Source organism: Mugil cephalus, chromosome 22 (genome assembly GCF_022458985.1).
Source record: "Mugil cephalus isolate CIBA_MC_2020 chromosome 22, CIBA_Mcephalus_1.1, whole genome shotgun sequence".
NCBI lineage: Eukaryota > Metazoa > Chordata > Actinopteri > Mugiliformes > Mugilidae > Mugil > Mugil cephalus.
In genome coordinates, this window is record NC_061791.1 from 18,112,263 (window position 1) to 18,134,561 (window position 22,299).

Genomic DNA, 22,299 nt, shown 5'->3' on the forward strand with positions numbered 1-22,299 from the left:
CTAAGAGATAGAAGCAGGAAGTTTGAGGTTGGCACTAAACATGGTGCCTTGAAGGCATTTTAAAGCCGATCATTATTTCAGAATCCGTGCCCCCAGATTGGTGCGCCACACCTGGCCTAGTGTTCAAGTATCCAGGTTTTATTCTCACCTCTCCATGCTTGGCAGGATCAAACAATCATTTCATAAAAAGGCCAAAAGTGACTTTATACACGTTTCCCTCACGTTTGCTTCCAGGTTTTCTATGAAGTGCAGCTAACCATCCACTTTAAAAGAACATATTATTTTGGCAAATAATCACTTGATAATCAAGACTTTTTTTTTTTTAAGAAAACATAGTATATCTCATGCTGTAAGTCACTGTTTAGATTTTCTTTCTATAATTAGAGCTTTATGACATTAAGTACTTTGTGTTCCTGAACCATAACTATGACATGTATGACCATATTGCTTTATGATCTTTAGATACTTTAGTTGCAAAGAACGGATATTTTCAGGGAAACTATGGAAAATATTGTTGGAATACTTTCAGATGCATTCTGTATATGTGATTTCACATATATTAAAAATGAACCCTTGTTATGGTCATCAATTCTTTATGTTTCTGTTACAAATTAGTAGCATGCGATGGAAAACCCTTTAGGAATGTGTATCAGTGTTACCTCCTGTCATTCTTTTCATTCATTTTATTCATAATCCCATCATAATGCCTCAGTTTTCAGGTTGCACCTTCATTCGTCCATCTCACCTGCAAAGGTGGTCAAAGATCTCTGTGGCCTCACGAAACACATTTTTATTGATGAGCTGAAATCTTATAATGTAAAATAGCGATGTAACATCATAGTGTATGACTAGTAGGTGTAGGCATAGATCTGCAAGGTGCTAATTGTAGTATCCTTATTAATTAAGTTTGTACAAAACCAAAAACTGTTGTCCCATTCATACTCCCATGTAGGGTTAGGGTTAGGGTTAGGGTTAGGGTTAGGTTAGCTGATCATTGGAAAAAAAAGAAGACTTATGCAGTTAATTACAGGAAGGCTATCACATATAAACAGATTTTTTGGCTGCCCTGCCACACGCATTAATTAAGTGAGGAGCATTAATAGAGTTATTTATATGACAGCTTCTGTCACTCTTCACTCTACCAGCAGCTTGACTACATCAGTTCCAGGTAACTAGCGTGTCATGGGATGAGACGGAGATCCCTGTGAATAAGCCCAGAGCTAAACCTCTGACTGACTCACAATGCCTGCCAAAGCCCTCTTAAACACGCATCCCATTCCATTTCATACACCATGATGCACAGTATTAGGAAATGAACACTTAAAGTCCCAGTGAGACTCCACATGAAAGAACAGATACACGACAAACACAGACAATCAGATAGGCTTGTTAACTGGTCTTGTATTTATATAGAGCTTTTCTATCTACTGGTTCTCAAAGCACTTCACAGTCACAGTGAAGGCACCCACCCACTGATTCACAGAAGAACACACACATTCACATACCAGTACCAGGCACCTGTTTGCAACTCAGTGTTCAGTGTCTTGCTCTAAAGCACTTTCCATGTGGTCCACCAGTTACCAACCTGCTAACCCTTTACTTTGTGGTCAGCCTGCTCAACACCACTGAAGAACGGTCTTTTGATATACAGTACTGTATAGGGACTCGGTGGTGACCATATCTGTTAAAGGACTTGGTGTTCTCCTGTAGCTGAAGTTTGTTCTTTGTGACTCTCGTATGTGGGTGAGAATCTGTAATTCAGAGCACGGAGGCAGAACTCCAAGGACTCAAGAAGCCAGAACTAAAGAAGCCCCTTGTATAAGTGTCTTTGTTCTAGCTTTAATTCAGATATATCATGACCTGGATGACTGAGAATCTTCACAGACACAAAATTCTTATGACCTCCTTCCTATTATTGTGTAGGTCTTGTGCCGGTTGCGCCATCAAAGAGTGTCAAAGCTATGCGGTGGAGGGGCCTGGTCTGGTCTAGGTGGGTGTAACATGTCTAAGTAACATCCACAAGAATAAATGCCAGGTCCTGGTTGAACCAAACATTAGTGCTATTGCGTACATTACACAGACATAGAGGGTATTCCCTATTGATAAATTAATACAGAACATCATAAAATGAGTATCAAAGACAAAATGTCTATCATGGGAGGAGGCTACAACTTGAGATGGAGATGGAGTCAAGTGAACATGCCAATCAACAGTTGAATTTGACAAGGCTTTGAGCTTTTACTGAGGACAATCTTTTTATTCTTCCACGTTCTCTCACCCAGACATCGACGAATGCCAGGAAAACAATGGGGGCTGTGATCACTTCTGCCGCAACACAGTGGGCTCTTTCGAGTGCAGCTGCCAGAAAGGCCACAAACTGCTCACGGATGAACGGACGTGCCAAGGTCAGTGTCCGACAGCTGTCTGTCACACACTTCTATCTATTCACACCTTTAGCTGGGCTGTCGGGTTCAGATGAACCATCGGTGAGATCTAAGCACACTCAGTAAAGAAAATAAGAGTTTTATGACCGCTTAGTTGTTAGCTGGTGATTGGTGTACAATGGCCATTATAGACTACTATATACTAGTATGTAAAAACAACAGTAAAAACATCTGATATATACCCAGAAGCTCAGCTAAATACATTGTGAGAAGCAGCCAAATTAGGGAAACTATGGAATCAGTTTGATATTTTATCCAAGTTCATGCCAGTCTGTGGTGTTAAGTCAAGCACTCTCCACCTAGCCCCAGCTCTTGCAGCCCTGGTGCTAAGTGATTCTTACATTCTAGAGGATCTTGGTTGCCTCGTCACACTCTGTGCAAACTTGCAAACAATTCTTTCTGTAACATCTGGCTGTGCCTTTACACCTGGATATAATGAATGCATGACTGGGTAAATGTGAAGTGTGCCCAGTCATCTGTGCCTAGAAACAATATTCTCAAGTTTGTTGCAGAATTGTGGCTGACTTCCACAGCTGGGTGTGTAGTGTACATGTCGATCAGTGTTTCTGTTCATACGACCAACGGCAGATTCCTGGTTACAAGTCACGGCAAGCGAGATGGGAGAGCAGACAAACACAAAATGATTTTTATTAACAACAAAACCCCGAGGTGCTTTTGTCCCCAGCCCAAAACCAAAAGCACACGTGAGGCGTTGTGTGTGCATTTGGAGTTTTTAATAATGTGGTGTTGTGTGTTGTCAGCCACATCACAGATCTCAGTGCCTAGAGCCTGCCAATAGCTGCCAGGTTTGTCCTATCCGCTGACATGTAGTGTGCTCAGCTTCACCGTGACCTTAAAATGTTAAATCTGCCAGCTCTGTCTGTGCTCGTGAACCTTTCCAGCAAAAAAAGTCTCCTGGTGATACACAACATGCCAGCGTTAGAGCGTTTGCCAGGACTGCCAGAGAAACCTAAGCAGAGAGATTAATTATTCGCCATAGCCACATGAGCAGTTTCAACAGATGATTCCTTCTTTTCTAAATGTTTACAGAGGCAGAGAGGATGTTGCCAGCAGTTAGATAAATGTCAGCAATACGCTGTTGAAACACCTCATCATGACCGAGGGTGGGTCTCACAGAAAAAAAAGCACACACCAGAAACCCACTTTCTTTTTTATATATGTATGTTGTTTTCACGTTAAACAGCTGTAGGCAACTTCTGTGTGCCCGACTCGGTTTATGTAAACTGTGCTTGTGGGTTAGCTCCAAACAGGCAAGCTATTCCTAAGTCCTCACATGGACATTTGCCTGGAGTATTTACCAAGCCAACATCCAGGCCATAACAACTTCCTCCGCATGACAAACTCCATTATAACATGTCGTATTTTTAGCCCCTGTAAAGCCCAGCGGAACAGCCTGAAATAAACCAGGTGAGCTTGAAAAGCTGCCCTCCATTCCTGGTAGGTTAATAATATTTGGCACTGGACAAGTATAAACACATGCACGGGAAGTCGCGCAAACCCATGCACGCTCGTGCTCCTGCAGACACCGAAGTAACAGCGAATGTGTGTCCCATCAAGTTTTTCTGGACCGGTTTATTAGAATGAGCTCTTGTCCGGTTTATGTGGAGTTCATGTATTTGTTTACTATAATGTCCACTATGATTAATGATGGTCTCTTTAGTCCTGGGTGAGCAGCTTGTGTTTCTCCATAAATGACTCATTAAGATTGCAATGCCTGTAAATCCCAACGACCTTTACGTCCATGCAGCAGGGAAAAAAATCCTCAGTGTTCATAGACTGAACTAGAATATGACTGAACCAGTGTGTAATGTGAGCTTTTTTATGTGAGGCTGAAAGAATTTCTGAACTGAAAACCATTGAAATCATGTTGTCATACTGTATATTTGGGATGGTGTAACACTTTTTGTAAAGACCAGCAAACCCACTAGTCAACTTCAAACTGCTAAGGCTATAGTAAATACCAGGTTGTTACACAGTCATTATAACCCGCAGTGGAAAATTGTACAGTAGGTAACAATGTTATTAAGCAGAGATAGCAGATCTGGTACTAACATTCATCCTGGGTGATCTTTACACTTAGGGTTAAAGCTAGGGTTAAACGCTTAAAGCTTTACACTTATTTGATCCTAACCCTTCTCCATCCCTTCAACATGTACTTAGTTCCCCTCATGTACTCAGTCTATTCCACATATAGAAATACAAAATGTACATATGTACATAATTTGTGCAGTTTGAACATGAATTTCACTTTCAGAGTTTGTGTGTTCTCTGCTGCCTTTGTGGTGGATTACCCTTATGACTCTTTTTTTGCAGTGTTGAAAGTGGTTGTAGAGTACATTTATAGGTTTTGCCCCAAATCTCTGCACAGTAACTTCAATACGGCAATATTAATGAACAATAAAGAATGTGGAGTGATTTATGGTCCAGAAAGTGTTTTGCCTTACTTAGTGCTGAAATGCTCCCGAAACCACAAATGTTCAGTTATTATTTACCCAAGCTACTTTACTGGAGGCTACCAAGGAAAAGAAAAATCTCTGGGTGTGAACAGTTGGTAACCACATGGATAAATTGCATACATCAGCTTGAACACATGGATGATTCACCACGTGTTGACACTGTTACGCACTGCCTACTCATACCAAAACATATAATATGTGAATTTGCTCTTGTTTAGATGTATTGATTAGTTTGTTAGGCTCTCCCCGCTAAAGAACTACCATCACAGACGGCTTTTATGCCTTGTCTGGGGATCATTAAAAATGGCCTTTGTATGCTTTCTTTGACTTAATCCCTTGAGTAGGATGCATTGTGTGCTAACAACACTGAAGGAATGTGGTCACAAGTGGCCCAGACCACTTCCAACTGTGGTCTTGGGGGTGAATCATCTAGGATACGTATTTATATCAGGAGGAGTTAGGGCCAGAAGCTGACATTTAGGCCTTGTTTTGCATCAACATCCAGCAACTGGCTAGGTTTAAGTCCTTGTAATCACACATCGGATTAAAATATATCTCTGCATGCATCCTCGGCAAAAGTGGCCTTAGATCGGGACACTCAGACATGTTCTAGATGTGTTCACACCTGTACTGTAAGCTGGCCTCTTGTGATCCAATTACCCATGGCCGATGTTAATGCAGGATCTGAACAGGGCCTTAGTCCCTTATGTGTATCAAGCCCAAAAATATTATGGATTCAATTTTAGGACAAACAAGGCTATTGTCAGAAATGACAAAGCAACAGTACATATAATGCAGCTTGTTATTGGTATGATTTATGTTTGTTAAACTCACATCATCCTCTAATATATCTTTTTTTTTTTTTTGCTTGCTTGCTGCAAAATGCCAAAAAACAGCCATTCAGACATAACTTGCTGAGTCTGTGGGGGATGATGTCACTTTCCTCTGTCCGTTCCATCACACGGAGCCTCAGTATTTCTCACTCCTCCTCGCGTATCTCTTTGGTCTCCCTCAGACATCGACGAGTGCTCCTTTGAAAGAACCTGTGACCACACCTGCATCAACTACCCCGGCAGCTTTGAGTGCCTGTGCAACAAGGGGTACATCCTGTATGGCCTTACGCACTGTGGAGGTGAGTGAGTTGTATTTATGGTGCTGAATGGAACGACGCAGCCGGTAGATAAAATGTGTCTTTTTGTATAAATGCATCCGAAAGGAAAGTGCTTTTCAGAGTGTGTAGGTGTGGGGGTCACTGAGTGTGTTGAGCTGACTGCTGTTGAAAGCACTCTCACACCTCAGTTCCCCTGAATAGCTTGCCACGGAGTAGATAAGCTGCGTATTCTTTCCTGTTTTTGTGTCTGCATCCCTGTTTGCATCATAGACTGTATATAAATATGTGCCCATTGTAACATTGTATACTTGAGCATTACCCCTTTAGACCACATGGTGGCGCCTCTTTTATTTTAACTGCTTAGTACAGCTTTTGCGTTTAGCTTTCTTACTTCCTCCCTTTGAGCCAGTGATTGTATTGTATCCTTGTATTATATGAACCACATAGAATGACCGAAACCATCCTTGAAAATTTTTTGACGTGTATTTTATTTTGGACGAAGTCCCATCCACTAGCACAGTCGAGGTGGAGTTTATGACCTATACTGCAGACAGACACCAGGGGGAGCTGTACTTGCTTTGGCTGTACTTTTGAAGAACTGTTCCTTCTTTATACAGTCTGTGGTTTGCATACAGTGCAACTGTGTGCCTGTAGCTCAACCAAAACATACAGTTTAGTCTAGATCAGGAGTCTCATACAGCCCAATTTGATCTCAAGTGGACCGGACCAGTAAGATAACAGAATAATAACCTATAAGTAACAACAACTCCAGACTTTTTCCATTTGTTTTAGTGCCAAGAAGAACATAAAGCAAAAGAAGTAAATTAGGAGATTGTTTACATTTAATAAATTACCCTTCAAAAAAAATGAAATGTCTTAAGAAAAATATGTGCAATGTGGGCACATTGCTGTCTGCTGTTTAGTCCTGGGTCTCAGTGTTTATGTTCTGTCCACTTCTCTCACTAAAACAGTCGACAAATTAGGGATAGCAGTTATTTTCATTGAAAAAATGCAGTCTTCAATGTAATATTTGCACTTTGGTCTTAATGTTCACTGATGTAAAGGACAGGTCAGCACGATCACAGCAGCAGGAATAGGCTGGATCTGCTCTTTGCATGGCTTCCTCAGACAGCTGCCATCACAAGCGGACGTGGTTTAGTAGATGAACCTTATTCTGAAAGTAGATGGAAGATACGAAGATTGTTGCTGTTACTCTGACAAAAGATATAAACTTAGTTTGAGTTTATTGCATCCACTTATTTAAAGTTTCTTCTAGTTCATCACTCCTGATCACAAAGCTGTTTGATTTGGCCAAACAAAAGAGAAAAAAACACTCACGGCAAACAGGATGCAAACAGTGCCTCTGATGATCAGATTCAGATGTGACATCTCTGCTGCAATCAATCAGAAACATAGGAGTGGAAGAGGTCATATTTTAAGACATTCTGGACTTTCTAGCGAACTGTAACATACTTAGAAATTGTGGACAGAAACGAAGGCCACTATGAGTTAGGGTGTTGACCACGCTTACACCTCCAGCTGCAAACCTCTTCAACTGGTCTCTCTACCCCCTCATTCCTTTCATCTCCCTATTGTAAGCTGGCCAACGAAACCATTAAACTGTCCAAAAGTAATAAAAATAAAAAAGGCAGGAAAATAAATATGAACTGGAAACCTAGGTTGGAAGGTAGCAGAAGATTTAAGGTCTTGGGTCTGGTAGAAAGGGACAGAGACACTTGAACCGAAGAAAATGGGATAAAGTTCATGCTTGAACCCTTTCAGATGCTATAAGATATCAATGCTATGTTCATTTGTGATGACAGACAAACTCTTTGAGCCTACACATGCTCATCTCTGGTGGCTTCACTGTCTCTCTCAATGTCTGTAACGCTGTCTGTGGTTTGGTCTTAGATATCGATGAGTGCAGCATCAACAATGGGAGCTGTGAGAACGGCTGCATAAACACCCAGGGCAGCTATGAGTGCGTGTGTCCAGCAGGACAGAAGCTCCACTGGAACAAGAAAGATTGCATCGGTAGGCACCAGCTCTGTGTGTGTGTGTGTGTGTGTGTGTGTGTGTGTGTGTGTGTGTGTGTGTGTGTGTGTGCGTGTGTGTGTCCGGGTGGTTGTCATGGTGATGTGACTCTGTGTCTTCCTCAGAGGCGGTGAAGTGTCTGCCCAATGGAAAGCCAGCACCCAGGGCCCAGCTGACCTGCACCAAAAGCGGGGGAGCTGAGGTGTGTTCGCTGTCCTGCCCCTCCAATGCCCTCTTCCTCGCAGGTACGCACACACACATATAAACACAAACACACATGACTTCATCACTTAGTCAATAACTTCCAGGAGAACTTTACACAAAAATTAACTTTACCCTAACCGTCAACATTTACTTTATAATTAATTTAAAGACTGAAGAATTAAACAACAGCAGTCCTATAGCAGTGAGGGGTGGTTCTTATTTTCTCCATATGTGTTTTTAATCATTGCTCAGTGACTTTTAGTAGAATTAAATAATACATTGACCAGAGATGAAAAGAGCGTCTTTTAATTTTTGAAGAATATGATTTTTGTCATCTCAGCTCTTCTGGGAAAGATATACACTACCTCTTTTTTGTGATTCACTTTAGAGCAGGTGTTCTGGGAAGTTGTGCAGAGTGGCAGTGAAAAGTCTCTCAAAATGATTTTATTTCTTTTCAAATCAGATTTTGAACCTTGATCATGACAGATCAGTAGATGTTTATGGGTCAAATTTATGTTGCGTTTGAAACATTTCTGGTGAGAAAGTGATTAATTTAAACAGAGAAGAATGCTTTCGTGGTCTGTTAGCTCCCTTTTCATTTAAAATCATTTGCACAGTTTGAAGCCCTCTATTGCACAGGTGCCAAAAGCGGCCCCGTTGGCGTGGCGTGAATTTTCAAATTCACGAAAATTACGTAAAAGACTGTCATTTTTCAATGAAAATAACTGCTAGCCCTATGTTGTGCGCTGTTTAAAGATGAGAAGTGGATAGAACACAACACTGAGACCCAGGACTAAACAGTAGATAGCACTGATAGCACAGACTGTACTTATTTTTGTTAAGAAATTTGAGTTTTTTAAAGGATAGTTTATTAAATATAAACATTCTCCTAATTTACTTGTTCTTCTTTGCTCTAAAACAACAAAAGTTGTTCATGTTAATAATCTGTTGTGTTACTGGTCAAATTGGGCTGTATTTGGCCCCCGAACTTAAATGAGCTTGACACCCGTGCTCTATTGTGTTCTTCGTCTATTGAGCGACGCTCCTCATGCTGATCCTGTGCTCTTTGCTTCCCTCTGCTGGTGTCATATATCACTTACAGCTCCACGTCGCGCTTCCTCTCTGCTCCACCAGCACTTGATGAAGCTGCTCTTTATTGTCGTATTTGTGGACTCCTCGGGGGGGCTCTCCACTCAGACTGATGTGTTTTTCACAAAGTTTTCTTGGCTTTACCCATCCCAGCACCTTGGCTGGCACCCCAGCTTCTCCTGTGATAGTACTTAACCAATGCCTGTAAATCGATTACGCTCTTTGATGGTGCCATTTTTTCCGTTGCGTGGCCCTTTGCTTCGTTTGACTTGGCAGCCATTGTGTGAGAATGATGGATAGCTCAGGCGTGAAGTGAAATATTTGTTATTTCTGTCTTTTTGGAGGACATCTTAATTTCAGGGGGGAAGGAGCCATGTAAATTCCTGTGGCTGAACGCAGCCCAGGCTTTTATTTAATCGTCACACTTTTATGATCTCTACAGGCTTCATCGCTCATTTCTGAGTAGAAATGCAATGCTGTGTGTATCAAGAGAGAAAAACAGGATTCATTATTCTGGCTTTAATTTCACAAACAGGGTTTGAGGTCACATGGCGATACAGCTTCCTCTGGGATCTCTGTTCCTCCTCTGTTTCTCAGTACAACAGGAAAATAAGACCGTTAAACATTTATCTTCTCAGCCCTCAGCTGTGTTCTTCTCCAGCCTAATTGATGTTTTTCACATAAAAAAAAAAAATCACCATCTGCCTAGACTCTAATCCTACTCGTGATATCTTATTTATCACTATAGTCGTATAAACGTGTGTGTTTGCCTCTTACAGACTCAGAGAACAGCTACACACTGAGCTGCGGAGTGCCTGTCCAGTCTGGTAAAGCTCCACAGAAGAGGAACACTACTGCTGCTTTACCCACCTGTGCTGGTACAGTAAAACAAGCATGATGAAAAATGTGTTTTTTAGGTTCCACATTTATTGTAAGACTTATTATAATCCTACTATATTATTCAGTTTGTGATTTAACCTGTAACAAGGGATTGATGTCACGCTAAATACACACACCAGCCCTGCAACTAGTGGCTTTGCAGTCAAACAATAAAAAAGCCTTAAAATGTTGTCTTCTGGTGAGGAGATGAGAAAACTATCTCCTAAATACCATAGGAGACACATACAGCATATACTGTTTGTGTAGGGCAGAATAATCTGTAGACAAGCTGCTCACTACACAGCAGGAGTGTACTTTTTAATATATATTTATATATATTTTATCAGTCTGTGACTGAAATTTCTCCCCATATATTCATAACTCACTATATCCAATCGTGTAGCCATCAGCAGGCTATTGTAAGTAATTTATTGGCATGTCAGACCAGGCACTTTATTTTGGTGCACATTGGTATGAGAAATTATGAATGACTTAATTATGAATGGCAATAAAGCATCCACTCGCACCACGGAGACCGGGGTTAATTTTCTGCAGTCATGTGTAGCACATTAAATAATAGTTAAAGGGTCTCCATGAATTTAGCTTTACCGACCTTAATGGTATTTTAGAGTTTGTCATTTCCTGAAAAACTATTTACAAATGTTGATGACTCATCCGGCACTCAGGGGTGTATACTAACCAATGAAATGCCTTCTCGAGATTCCATGTCACACCCTGCTCTGGCACCACTGCTGGCTTTAACATTAGGCCCAGACATGTGCAGTAGGCTCCAGAGTATTTCAACTAAATAATCACAGATGATACATTTTCTGCGTTGCTTTGGTCGCACTGTGTCGTGTTTGACAGTTTTCTGTTTGTTCCTGCTGTGTGTGACCAAAGAAACCCTGGCGTCGCCCATTAAACAGAAGGCCAGGTTTAAGATCAAAGATGCAAAGTGTCACCTGAGGCCCCGCAACAAGGAAAAACACAGAGAGTCATCCAGGCCGAGCCTGCAAGGTAACGAACATTTTACAGAGATTGTTGAAATACATCAGTAGCTCAGTGGTTGTGAACGGTACATGGACAACTACAATAAAACTGCACCTATAAAGACATGTTTGTTCTACTTTCATCACCTTCACCTGTATTTATTATCATTGTTTTAATTCAAAGGAGGCCAGTTCCCTTGCACCGATGATTGCCAGGTAACTTTTGTCAACCTCAAATGCGACTCATCAAAGAAGCGCAGACGAGGGCGCAAATCTCCTTCGAAAGAGGTTTCCCACATCACGGCTGAGTTTGAGATGGAGATGAAGGAAGAGGAAGCCTCAGGTGTGGTGGTCTTTCTCAACCGTCCGAAGTCCATTTGGAATTAAATAATAGACATACACAGTACACAGAGACGCAGACAATAAATAATGTCTAACCATGTGTCTCCTCAGACTCGTGCAACGTGGAGTGCGTGCGTGAGAGAATGAAGCAGAAGCTGCAGAGCGCCATGAGGACGCTCAGGAAGTCTATCAACAAACAGCAGTTCTACATCCAGTTTTCAGGGACAGAGTACGAAGTGGCCCAGAAACCATCCAGGATACCAGAGGGCGCTGAGACCTGCAGCACGGGACAAGTTCTCCGAGAGGGAAAGTGTGGTGAGTCTGCAGTTTAAACCCGAGCCTGTTGGTATCAGGAAGCCGTAGGAAGCGCTAAGCTGTGCGTGTCTCCACAGTGAGCTGTAGTGTGGGGACATTCTACAGCGGGGAACAGGAGCAGTGTGTTCAGTGTCCTCCGGGAACCTACCAGGACACAGTGGGTCAGCTGTCCTGCGAACCATGTCCGAGTACTGAAGGACAGGGCATTGCTGGTGCCAAGAATGTGTCTCAGTGTGGAGGTAATTCACCATCCTACCCATTTATAAACTTAAATGTATTCAGTCTCACTGCGACTGAGGTTGTGAATCCATCCATATAGAAAAACAAGTCACCTCTACATCGAGTATCTCCATACTCACATAGGCATGTATAAATGTTGGGTTGGCACCACCTTGTGGCCATTAAAGCAAACTGAACCCAATATACTGTACATCAGTAGTCTTCAACGTTTTTCAGGCCAAGGACCCCTAAACTGATAGAGAGACTAAGTAGAGACCCTCTGCCAATTATATCTCTTCTATATTAAACTTAGCCTAGTGCTATTTATAAATATACATTAGAATGATCATTTTGCATTCAATATTAAGCTACCACGTACCCCTTTACTAAAATGTGTTGGATTCATGTTAATGTGTATTTAAAGAAATTTAAATTTGTGGGGGAAAATTAAAAATTATCAAAAAAAGTTTAATGAACAAAATATTTTGCGACCTCCCTGCAGCACTTTTGCAGACCCACTGTTGAAGACCTATGCTGTATAGCAAAGACTAGTATTTATACCACTATTATTGTTAGTCAGGTCTTTGTGGGGGAGTTAGTTAGAGTTCAGAAAACTGTCGACTCTCAAACTCCTTTGAGTGACAAAGAATACAAATACCAACACATCAAGAGAATGATAAAAAAAATAAAAAATAAAAAAAATACAGGTGATTTTCTCTATGCTACAGGTCAGTGTCCAGCCGGTCAGTTTTCTGCTGACGGATTCCGCCCGTGTCAGGCCTGCCCACTGGGTTCCTACCAGCCAGAACCAGGCCGGGTTCTCTGCTTCCCCTGTGGAGGAGGTCTCATGACCAAGTATGAAGGATCCATGTCCTTCAGGGACTGTGAGGCCAAAGGTGAGGTCACGGGTCAGCTTGTCCCTGTGTTGGTGTGTCTCTTAATGTCTTTCTCTATCTGTACAGTTTTTGTCCATTGCACTATTAAAGACACTAGGTTATGTGTTATCTCAGCAGCCTCATTTACATATTACTATCTGTCATATTTCCAGTGTAAATGTGTGTACATAGTAAAGTATTTTAGAGATTGTTGTTTGTATATTTTTAACTGTATGTGTAATACAGGAAAGGTAATGTCAAAGCATCCCCTTAGTACACACTGAAATATCAGCTACTAAAAGATTGCAGCAGACTCTGGAGATGTTTCCTTTGTTTGTAGACATGAGTTCATTAAACTTTAAAGGACCCATGTCTGCAAACTGCAAACAAACGTTAAAGGACCCATGTCTACAAACAAACTACAAACAAACTTTAAAGGACCCATGTCTATAAACAAACTACAAACAAACGTTAAAGGACCCATGTCTACAAACAAATGAAGCCATCAAACCATTAAATTTATAGTTTAAAGGACATGCAACATTTTAATGTAGTGTCTGGTAGTTACGAGTGCTGAGAGAAAGAAGACACATAGTGTGATGAAGTCAAAAACGCTATATCACTGGTAAAATTTGTGCTGGAATCGAATGCCGTTAATCCCTGTTGTTTCCTTTAGTGCCACAAGGTTGATGTGTCTAGTAAAGTTTGTTTAATGGATTTCCCATAACCAAATACAATGACTTGGTGTAACCTTATGACCACCTTCCTATTACTGTGTAGGTCTTCCTTGTGCCTACAAAACGGTTGTGACTCATCAGAGAATGGATATGGGTCATCTGAGGGTGTCCTGTGGTGTCTGGAAACAGAATGTTGTTAGTAGGGGCCTTTGGGTGATATGGGCTGAGAGGAGGGACCTCAGAACAGAATATTGAATATTCAGAGGATGGTCAATGTTATTTACTTCACCTGTCTGTTGTTTAATTGATGTGACTGATTGGTGTACACTCCCAGTCAAACCTTTTCTCATTAAATTGAATGAGAAGATGTGGCCAAACCTTTGACTGGTAGTGTACGTGTAAAACTAAGTGAGTTAGCAAATATGTGTTAGCCTTACAGAGCTGCTAGCATATCTGTGCAATCTTAGTCATGCTTGACTTCGGGATTTGAATTCTGGGTTTTCATCTACTGCTTCAAAAAAAGCAGTATTGGTATTTTCAACAGAATGACTTATTTGCCAGTGATTACACTGCCAATGCAGATGTCTATGAGCTGATAAGTTGATGAAATCATCTACATATGCCTGCCCTTCATATAATAATGAATAATGATATTGCAGCTTTGTGATCTATAAAAAAGATGGCCTGCTGTTTAATTACCTTTATCTAGTCATACCGTGCACTTACTCCCTCTTTTTGCTCAGTGCACTGTGCTCCAGGACATTACTACAACTCCAGCACCCACCGCTGCATCCGCTGTCCAGCAGGCACCTACCAGTCTGAATTTGGGCAAAACTACTGCATCACCTGCCCCGGAAATACCACCACTGACTTTGATGGCGCCACCAATGTTTCTCACTGCAAAAGTAACACTTCCCTTACATTAATCCGGCTTCTATACGATCGAACACAGACCATTTGAGGCCGTTGTTGTTGTTGACTGAAATACTGAAAGGTTTCTGTTATTTTTTCTCAGACCAGGTGTGTGGAGGTGAGCTGGGAGAGTACACAGGCTACATCGAGTCTCCTAACTACCCTGGAGATTACCCATCTAATGTGGACTGTGTCTGGACCATAAACCCGCCGCACAAGAGGCGTATCCTCATCGTGGTGCCAGAGATATTCCTCCCCATTGAGGATGAGTGTGGAGACGTGCTGGTCATGAGGAAAAGCGGTAAACGGAAAACTTAGTTTGAAAGAATGATGACATGAATTGAGAAAAGTTTAAGATTTCTGTGAACATTCTGGGTCATTGCCATTAGGCTAGGTTTCCAATAACTACTGGAAAATGATGTACAAAAATACATTTTCTTGTATCTCTTTAAACTCAACTTGTTTTTTCTAGCACTTTGGGCTTTAACAATAGACTGTATAAAGATAGACGATAGAGCAGCTTTTCAAAAGTGAAGCCAAAGCAAGTAGAGGTCCCCCTGGTGTCTGGCTGCAGTATAGGTCATAAGCTCCAAAGCGGATGGGACATGGGGTCAAACTAAAACACTAAAGAACAAGTCAAATCTCTTCCAAGGGTTTATGTCATTTTTTGTTGTTAATTTGATATTCATTAATTTAGGTACATTTTTCTAATAATTTTAGTTTTTGTTAGTAATTTGACAAAAATTAATAATAATACATTTTATAATCCAACATTTCTTTGTAACTGGTGCAAGTAGAGTAGATTGCATTTTTATTAAAGAAGGGAAAAGCAGTCTGGACGTAGTGTGGGCAGGTTATTGATGTGGCTCTGTGTGGCTCCACTCTCAGAACGTACTGCACAGACTTTCAGACTTCCAAACTCGCAAGATGGCACCATCTGTATCCCCGGGAAAGTAGAGTGAGTTTGCCCAAAGCAAGGGAGTGAGGAAGCGTTGTCCATGCTTATATAGGTCTATGGTTCTAGTAAATGGTCCTGGCAAAGAGAAATGATGTGGAACAGCTCTAACACATTTGTGTCGTTCATGCAGCCTTGCCCACGTCCATAACCACCTATGAAACTTGTCAGACCTACGAGCGACCCATCGCCTTCACCTCTCGCTCTCGCAAGCTCTGGATCCAGTTCAAGACCAACGAGGGCAACAGTGGAAAAGGCTTCCAGGTCCCATATGTCACCTATGACGGTGAGTCCACCTCAGCACAGTTCAGACAGTTCAGAGACACCCAGTCTTGTGGAAGCCACCATGAGTCAGTTTGTAATTGTAGGAAGTCATGCTTACAGCTGTTTTATACTACACACTCAACCTTACTGTTTCGCAGAGGACTACCAGCAGCTGATAGAAGACATAGTTCGAGATGGCAGGCTTTACGCCTCTGAGAACCACCAGGAAATACTAAAGGTAATGAAGGCTTCATAGGCTCAAGTTCATATGGATCTTGGTCTCTGTAACTGATATGTGCTCTGTATTGTCCCTGCAGGACAAGAAGCTTATCAAAGCCCTGTTTGACGTGTTGGCCCATCCCCAGAACTATTTCAGGTACACGGCACAGGAGTCCAAAGAGATGTTCCCTCGCTCCTTCATCAAGCTGCTGCGCTCCAAAGTCACAAGGTTCCTACGGCCATACAAATAGACGGGGCCACTCCACTGTCCTCCACCGTCATCCTGCGTCATTCCAAATCCAGCAAACCTAATGTAACACGACCCCCCCCCCCCACCCCCCTTCTTCTTCTCCCCGGCCCAAGTCTATACACCGATATATACACATTCTGTGACTAAATACTTTTATTTCCTGTATTTGTCCTGCTTGTCACATGATGCCTTTCAACATCTTTGAGCCCTCTCTTGTAATACGCCATTAATTGCCAGGCCTCCAGTTAGTGTAGCTTTTTGAACAGGGTTTGACCAATATAGTTTATTTTAAAGCAGCCAATATTAATATTTATAATGTAGCATAAATGCCAGTCATATTGTATTTATATATTATATCTCTAGATTTGACCAATTTGTACCAAACCAGTATTATGTGTTGTCCTCAACTGTATGTGTAACATCTGGTTGTAATATTAAATCTAATTATTTAAAATACAGTACAGGTGGTGTAATTAAAATGTGACACGCTGCACAAGTAAATGAAATGACAATGGTAAAAGGGCACACATGTGGCTTTTCCCATTTAACATTTTTCTAATCTGGACAGTCAATTATATAAACATTGATCATTTAGAATGAATAAAATGTACAGTAGACCAAATTATTCACATGATCCGGAGAGGCCAGCTCTGTTCCGCTCTTCTAGCTTTCTATCCTACCATAACCACATCTTTGAGCATGGTCTAGTGTGCCCCTACTAACAAGACAAATTCCCAAGTATTTCTTTAAAAAGTGTGTATTAATAATGTAAAGCATGAAAAAGTAATAATTAATCATTTAAATGCAGTTATAATCACGTACTAGCAGTATCCAATAAAAGGCCAGTATCAACAAACCAACATATTGGTCAAACCCTGTTTCTCCCCACTTTGTACTCTAGCTTCTTTTCTCCATTTCAGCCGCTTCCTACATTTTGGCGCCTTCTCTAACAACCCTTATTCTGCAATTTTCCTCCCTCCCGCTCTACCTTTGCTCGTTTGATTTTGCTCTGTGTTGTTGTGTCGATTTGTAATATTTATACTGAACATGTCGGAACTTTGGGAAGCCCACGTCGCAGATGTTTTAGATATGACATAGGAACAAAGGTGTGGACGTGCACAGCTGCGCATGCAGGCTGTGTAAGGATGCGTCGGCCCACGCAGAGCACCCGGATGCATCCTCAACTAGATTTCTTTACTGGCCCCTGATGTGCATGAGGCAGAGACGAGAGAACAAACGGTGCACTTAAAACACATTTTAACGTGGAAAATGATTCGAAAGAAATGTTAAAATATTGGAAGATTTATACCATTCCGCCTCAGTGGGTGCTTTTTTTTCCATTGGAGCACAGGGAATTATTAAACTGGGGGAGACAAAAAGTGTATATTGTAATTTTTTTTTTAATTAAGAAAAAGATATATAACAAGAGGAGATAAACTACCTGCAAGTAACGGTGTGTTACTTTAGAGAGAAATGTATGTGATGTAACTAATATTTGGAACTTTAATTGCACTTGAATTTTATATTTTGAACTGTAGGGGGAAAAAAAGATCTAAGTTACGTATTTGTTACCTTCTTCTTTTTTTTATGTTTGTTTCAAATTGCGCCACAAGTGGCGGCGATGTGTGAGAAAGAGTCTCCTGTTATTGCTCTCACTATGTAGCTCGCAGTTACCCCAAAATCTCTCAGCTACAGTCACTTCAAGCCCCGTTCTCACACACACACGCACACACACACATAGTGGGAAGCATTTAAATAAAAACCTGAGACTTTAAACTTAAGCGCACACCGTAAAGAGAGTGTTGGTTGGTCTGGTTTGTGTGTATTTTCACTGCCAAATCCTGCTTCATCCCTCAAACATGTCCTATCGCTGCCAGAGAGAAGAAGCATCTCATTATAGGCTTCTTGTATGATGGCAATACATACTACATATACTACAGTATATACATGTTCTAGAAAAAAAAAAAAAAAACAACAACAACATCTGAAGTCACATACATGCACTCTGAATCTTTTGAATAGGGAGCATAGTGTGTGTATGCTGTGCTATTCTTTTATAATCCGACTAAATGTTTCTGTGTCATTCCCATTGGTACTAATATGTCTATAAACATCCTATACCGTGTACTGAAGATGGACTCTATATCTGCACAAAGCAACTGGAGTTGGAAAAGGGTGTATGGAGTGACTGGAGTGTGGATCTGAAGGTGAATGTGGTGGCAGGGACGCGGTCGGAACAAGAGGCACCTTCTGTCTTGAGTGTCTGTGTGTCTGAAGCACTTGCAGCTTTAACTGTTGTGTAATTCGAGAAGACTCAAGCTTCTCCCCCTGACAATGAAAAAAAAAAAAAGAATCCACATGTCCTCTATTGGTGTTAAAGCTTCTTTTGAGACTAATCTCCTTTTAGCAGTGTCATTCATAAAGAGGGACAGCGTCTGGTCTTTGTGCTGGGCACAAGGAAGATGAGGGAGTGTCAGTGCTGATTTAGAGCTCACCAGAGCCCGCTGACTTCTGGATAAATCACCGCCATGGAGGATTTGTAGCTTTTTGCCCTTAACTTCAAATCACACATGTAACTAATAATTTTTAAAGGATTGGTCTTGAGGTTTCCTGAACTCTCAGTACACTATGAAAATTAATTTTGTTGAGATACAGTGAATATAGATATACATAATCGCGACATAATACATAATGTAATTGGTGGAGTGTAATGAGTGTAATATTAATTGAACAAAAAGGCAATTGAGTCTGGCAGAGGCATGGTCGGGTCATTGGTGTTGCAGGTCCACGTTGCCATTCTAGGACCATACTGATCAGACTGATTAGACACTGCCCTTACTCGCGGGAAATCAGCATGTCAGAGTTGGCGTGCATTGTTCATATTTATATACAGTCTATGCTCTGCACGTGACATGCTGTAACAACCTGAACAAGGGGCTCACAAATTATCAGTTTATTAATGTCCTATCTAAAGAACACAATTTGAACAAAGAATACACTTTTACTAATGCAGGAGGAGGCGGAATGAATGAACCCTGCTCATAGGAAACAATGCAGTCAAAGCTGATACAGCACCAAACTGCCGTAGCCAACCACCACAACAGCTATGGAGCCAAGTGATAACATGATGTATTGTCATGTAATCCATTTGATTGTTCTAGGGAGCTTCTCTACTCTTAAGAAATAGAGACAAGCAGTTCACATTCTGTGCACGCACACAAACACACACAAATGCAGTCTGGAAAAGAGTAAATGCAAAACAAAATTCAATTCAGGCAACACTGGTCCAGTTAGCTGAACTCCATGTGAGGATCATGTCATCAAAAGCTGCTGAATGGACGTTGGGCTTGGGTATTTCTTTTTCAGTTCACTTCAGTGAACTTCAAGGTGTAGTATACACTTTGAACTCAACAGCCTCTTTACCTTTTCGACCTAACTGTATGCTGCCAGGTCGCTTCCAGCAATCATCCCGTACAGGATGTAGAAAACCACCGTAATGTCTCAGAGCTCTGCAAAGTAGCAGAAGTTGCAAACTCTCGGCCAATTTCTCGCTAGTTATTATTTTCTTCCCCCAAACTCTGGTTTACTTTGGGGAGATAACATATTACCAACTGGCCTGCAAGCTAAGCGCAATCAAGGGCAGAAACCTGTCAGCTGCATACCTGGCTGGGCCTGTTTGTAATGCAACAAATATCCAAAATCCCTTCACCCCTGTCCACGAGTTCCAAAATTTAATTACAGTTTGTCTTTGATTGGATTCACCGACACTAAAGCCTCCTTGAACGAACCCCGTAACACGGGCTATGAAAACAAAGTTGATGGATTTTCCAGGTCTCTACAAGTTGATTTTCATAGTGCACTGAAATGAAACCAATGGCCAGAGGGAAGGAAATCAATCAAAAAGCTTCTGCTTCGCAAAACAGTCTGCGGTCATGTGAAATATTTGTAATTAATGGGCTGAAGCAGGCAAAAACCACAAGTATGGTCCTGCATAGCACAGAGCTGGGGTTTACTGCTTGTAGTTGAGGATTTAATTCCAAAATGAAAAATTAAGTATTTGGAGAGAAAAACAACAACAACAAAAAAAAAAAACAACAACAAAAACAAAATGATGAATAATTTTAAATTAAACGTATTTTTACAGACATTCGGCAGAAATGGAATGAACTCATAAACATAAGGAGATTACTGCTTACTCTCGGTGGATATTTCCCCGCAATAGAAGACTATTCTTGTTAGGTATTGTTCCAGGCCTTGCTAAATAGCTGCCACACTGACATGTCATGGTACGTAGGGCCTGCTTCCTGTTTAGGCGGGCCTTGTTTAATATGAGTGTTTAAAAAAAAAAAAAAAAGAAGATAAAAAATGCTCTAAAATTTATTCTGTTTTTTTTTCTTTTCTTTTTTTTCTGAGAATGTATTCTATTGTGAATGGGCGTGCGTGGTCTGTGCGAGAGCGTGAGAAGAGTGCGGTAGGTGTGAGTGTTTTTTTGTTTTGTTTTTTTTGTGCCGAGCGCCTGCGATAAGAGACTGTGTGTGAGTACTTTAGTCCATTTTTGTAGAGGAATAATTTTAACGTTTGTGTTAGTCGGTTGTACCCAAAGAGAGAAAGTGTAACGCAGTGTTGTGCCATTGTTTGGTCCATGAAACTCCAGTACTGAACAAATTAAATAAAACAGTAGCAGAAAACCAACTCATGTCGTCTCTTTTGTGAGTCCCTGTGAAGCAGCCTCGGCTTGTATCTGCTTATTCCGCATCTTTATCTCTCCTCGGATGTGCCTCTATGTGAATTTATTTCAGCTGACACTGCTAATATTTCTCTTGTCTGTGGAGCAGATCTGAATGCTGTATCAGAAATACTAATCATCATCATTCACACACCATTTACTTGAAAAGAGAGCTGAAATACTTTGATTTTCTTTGGTCTCTGTTTCTTTTTTTTTTGCATGTGCCGTATCCTTAATTGCTGGTTTATGTGGTTTAGATTGTTTAGTGCTCTGCATTCATGTTCTTGGGGAGCGTTGTGTTTTCATTTACTGCATGTTCAGTGATTTTATCGATAAACTCCAGGGATGAGGAAATTTCCTTTGTTTTTTGGAGAAAGTAAAGTGAAAGAGAGCGTGATCTGGTACAATCAGTCGTGGGATGGCAGCGTATTGCTCCTCACTGAAGGTTCAGTTTAAATTCAGTTTTATTTATATAGCTTCAGTAACAATACAATATGTCTCAAGATGCTTTACAGGGCCCAGAGCGCAGAATTAGCATTCATTCATTCATTCATTCATTTATTTTCTATCCAGTTATCCAAGGTCCCTCTCCTAAGCAACATTTTCCACCTCTGCCTGCGGGCGTTCCCAGGCCAGGCAGGATATGTAATCCCTCCAGCAAGTTCTGCATCTACCCCAGGGAATTCCTCCTGGCCGTGCCCCGTAAACAATTCAAAGGGAGGTGCCCAGGAGGCATCTGAACTTATTTATTGCAGAAATATTTACTGGGTACACAGTGCGTAAAGTAACTGTTACAGAGCACAAGCCCAGATACATTAAACTGTCTGTGACAATAGTAGTCCTATTACAGGTTAGTTAGCCGGTTTGATTTATGAATGTAAGAGGTATCAAAATGGTTGGAGCAATATGTCCCCCGTGGTTCCTGTTTCCATCAGCTCTTGTGTATTTATTGCCCCATTTTTTTTTTTTTTTGTCGTCCCTTGTGTTAGACCAGGGGTGCCCAAATTCTTCCCAGTGGAGGGCCTAAATTGGAGGGTCGTACATTAAATATATATTAGAGTATATGGTATATATTTGCAAAATTAATACCATCACAAAATAATTTTGAAAAATGAATGACACTGGTTATTGTGTAATACAGAAGAGGATTCAGGCCACTGAAAAAATCAAGCTGCGAATGTGTTTTATTGTTATTTGTTTTATTTTTTTATTTCTGACTTTAATCTCAGAACTTTGACTTTTTTCTCAGTCAGAATTCACAAAGACATTTGTCTTTTTCCCAACTTTTCCTTTTTTCAATTGCCACTTGTCTGTGTGC

The 22,299-nt window shown here is 41.1% G+C and overlaps 1 protein-coding gene across 2 annotated transcripts in view; it reads left to right on the top strand.

Annotated features, from left to right (window-relative positions):
* The window catches only part of scube1 (signal peptide, CUB domain, EGF-like 1), a 110,347-nt gene extending 89,400 nt beyond the window's left edge, over positions 1-20,947 (top strand). For both annotated transcript variants that reach the window (XM_047575473.1, XM_047575474.1), the window contains 15 exons: positions 2,283-2,405; positions 5,937-6,053; positions 7,944-8,066; positions 8,192-8,311; positions 10,139-10,237; positions 11,139-11,255; positions 11,412-11,570; positions 11,681-11,884; positions 11,962-12,123; positions 12,832-12,999; positions 14,399-14,560; positions 14,671-14,868; positions 15,656-15,808; positions 15,945-16,024; positions 16,104-20,947. In XM_047575473.1, coding sequence (XP_047431429.1) covers positions 2,283-2,405; positions 5,937-6,053; positions 7,944-8,066; positions 8,192-8,311; positions 10,139-10,237; positions 11,139-11,255; positions 11,412-11,570; positions 11,681-11,884; positions 11,962-12,123; positions 12,832-12,999; positions 14,399-14,560; positions 14,671-14,868; positions 15,656-15,808; positions 15,945-16,024; positions 16,104-16,256 — 2,138 coding nt within the window. In that variant the 3' untranslated portion in view covers positions 16,257-20,947. The remainder of the gene's footprint in view (positions 1-2,282; positions 2,406-5,936; positions 6,054-7,943; positions 8,067-8,191; positions 8,312-10,138; positions 10,238-11,138; positions 11,256-11,411; positions 11,571-11,680; positions 11,885-11,961; positions 12,124-12,831; positions 13,000-14,398; positions 14,561-14,670; positions 14,869-15,655; positions 15,809-15,944; positions 16,025-16,103) is intronic.
* The last annotated feature ends 1,352 nt before the right edge of the window (positions 20,948-22,299 follow it).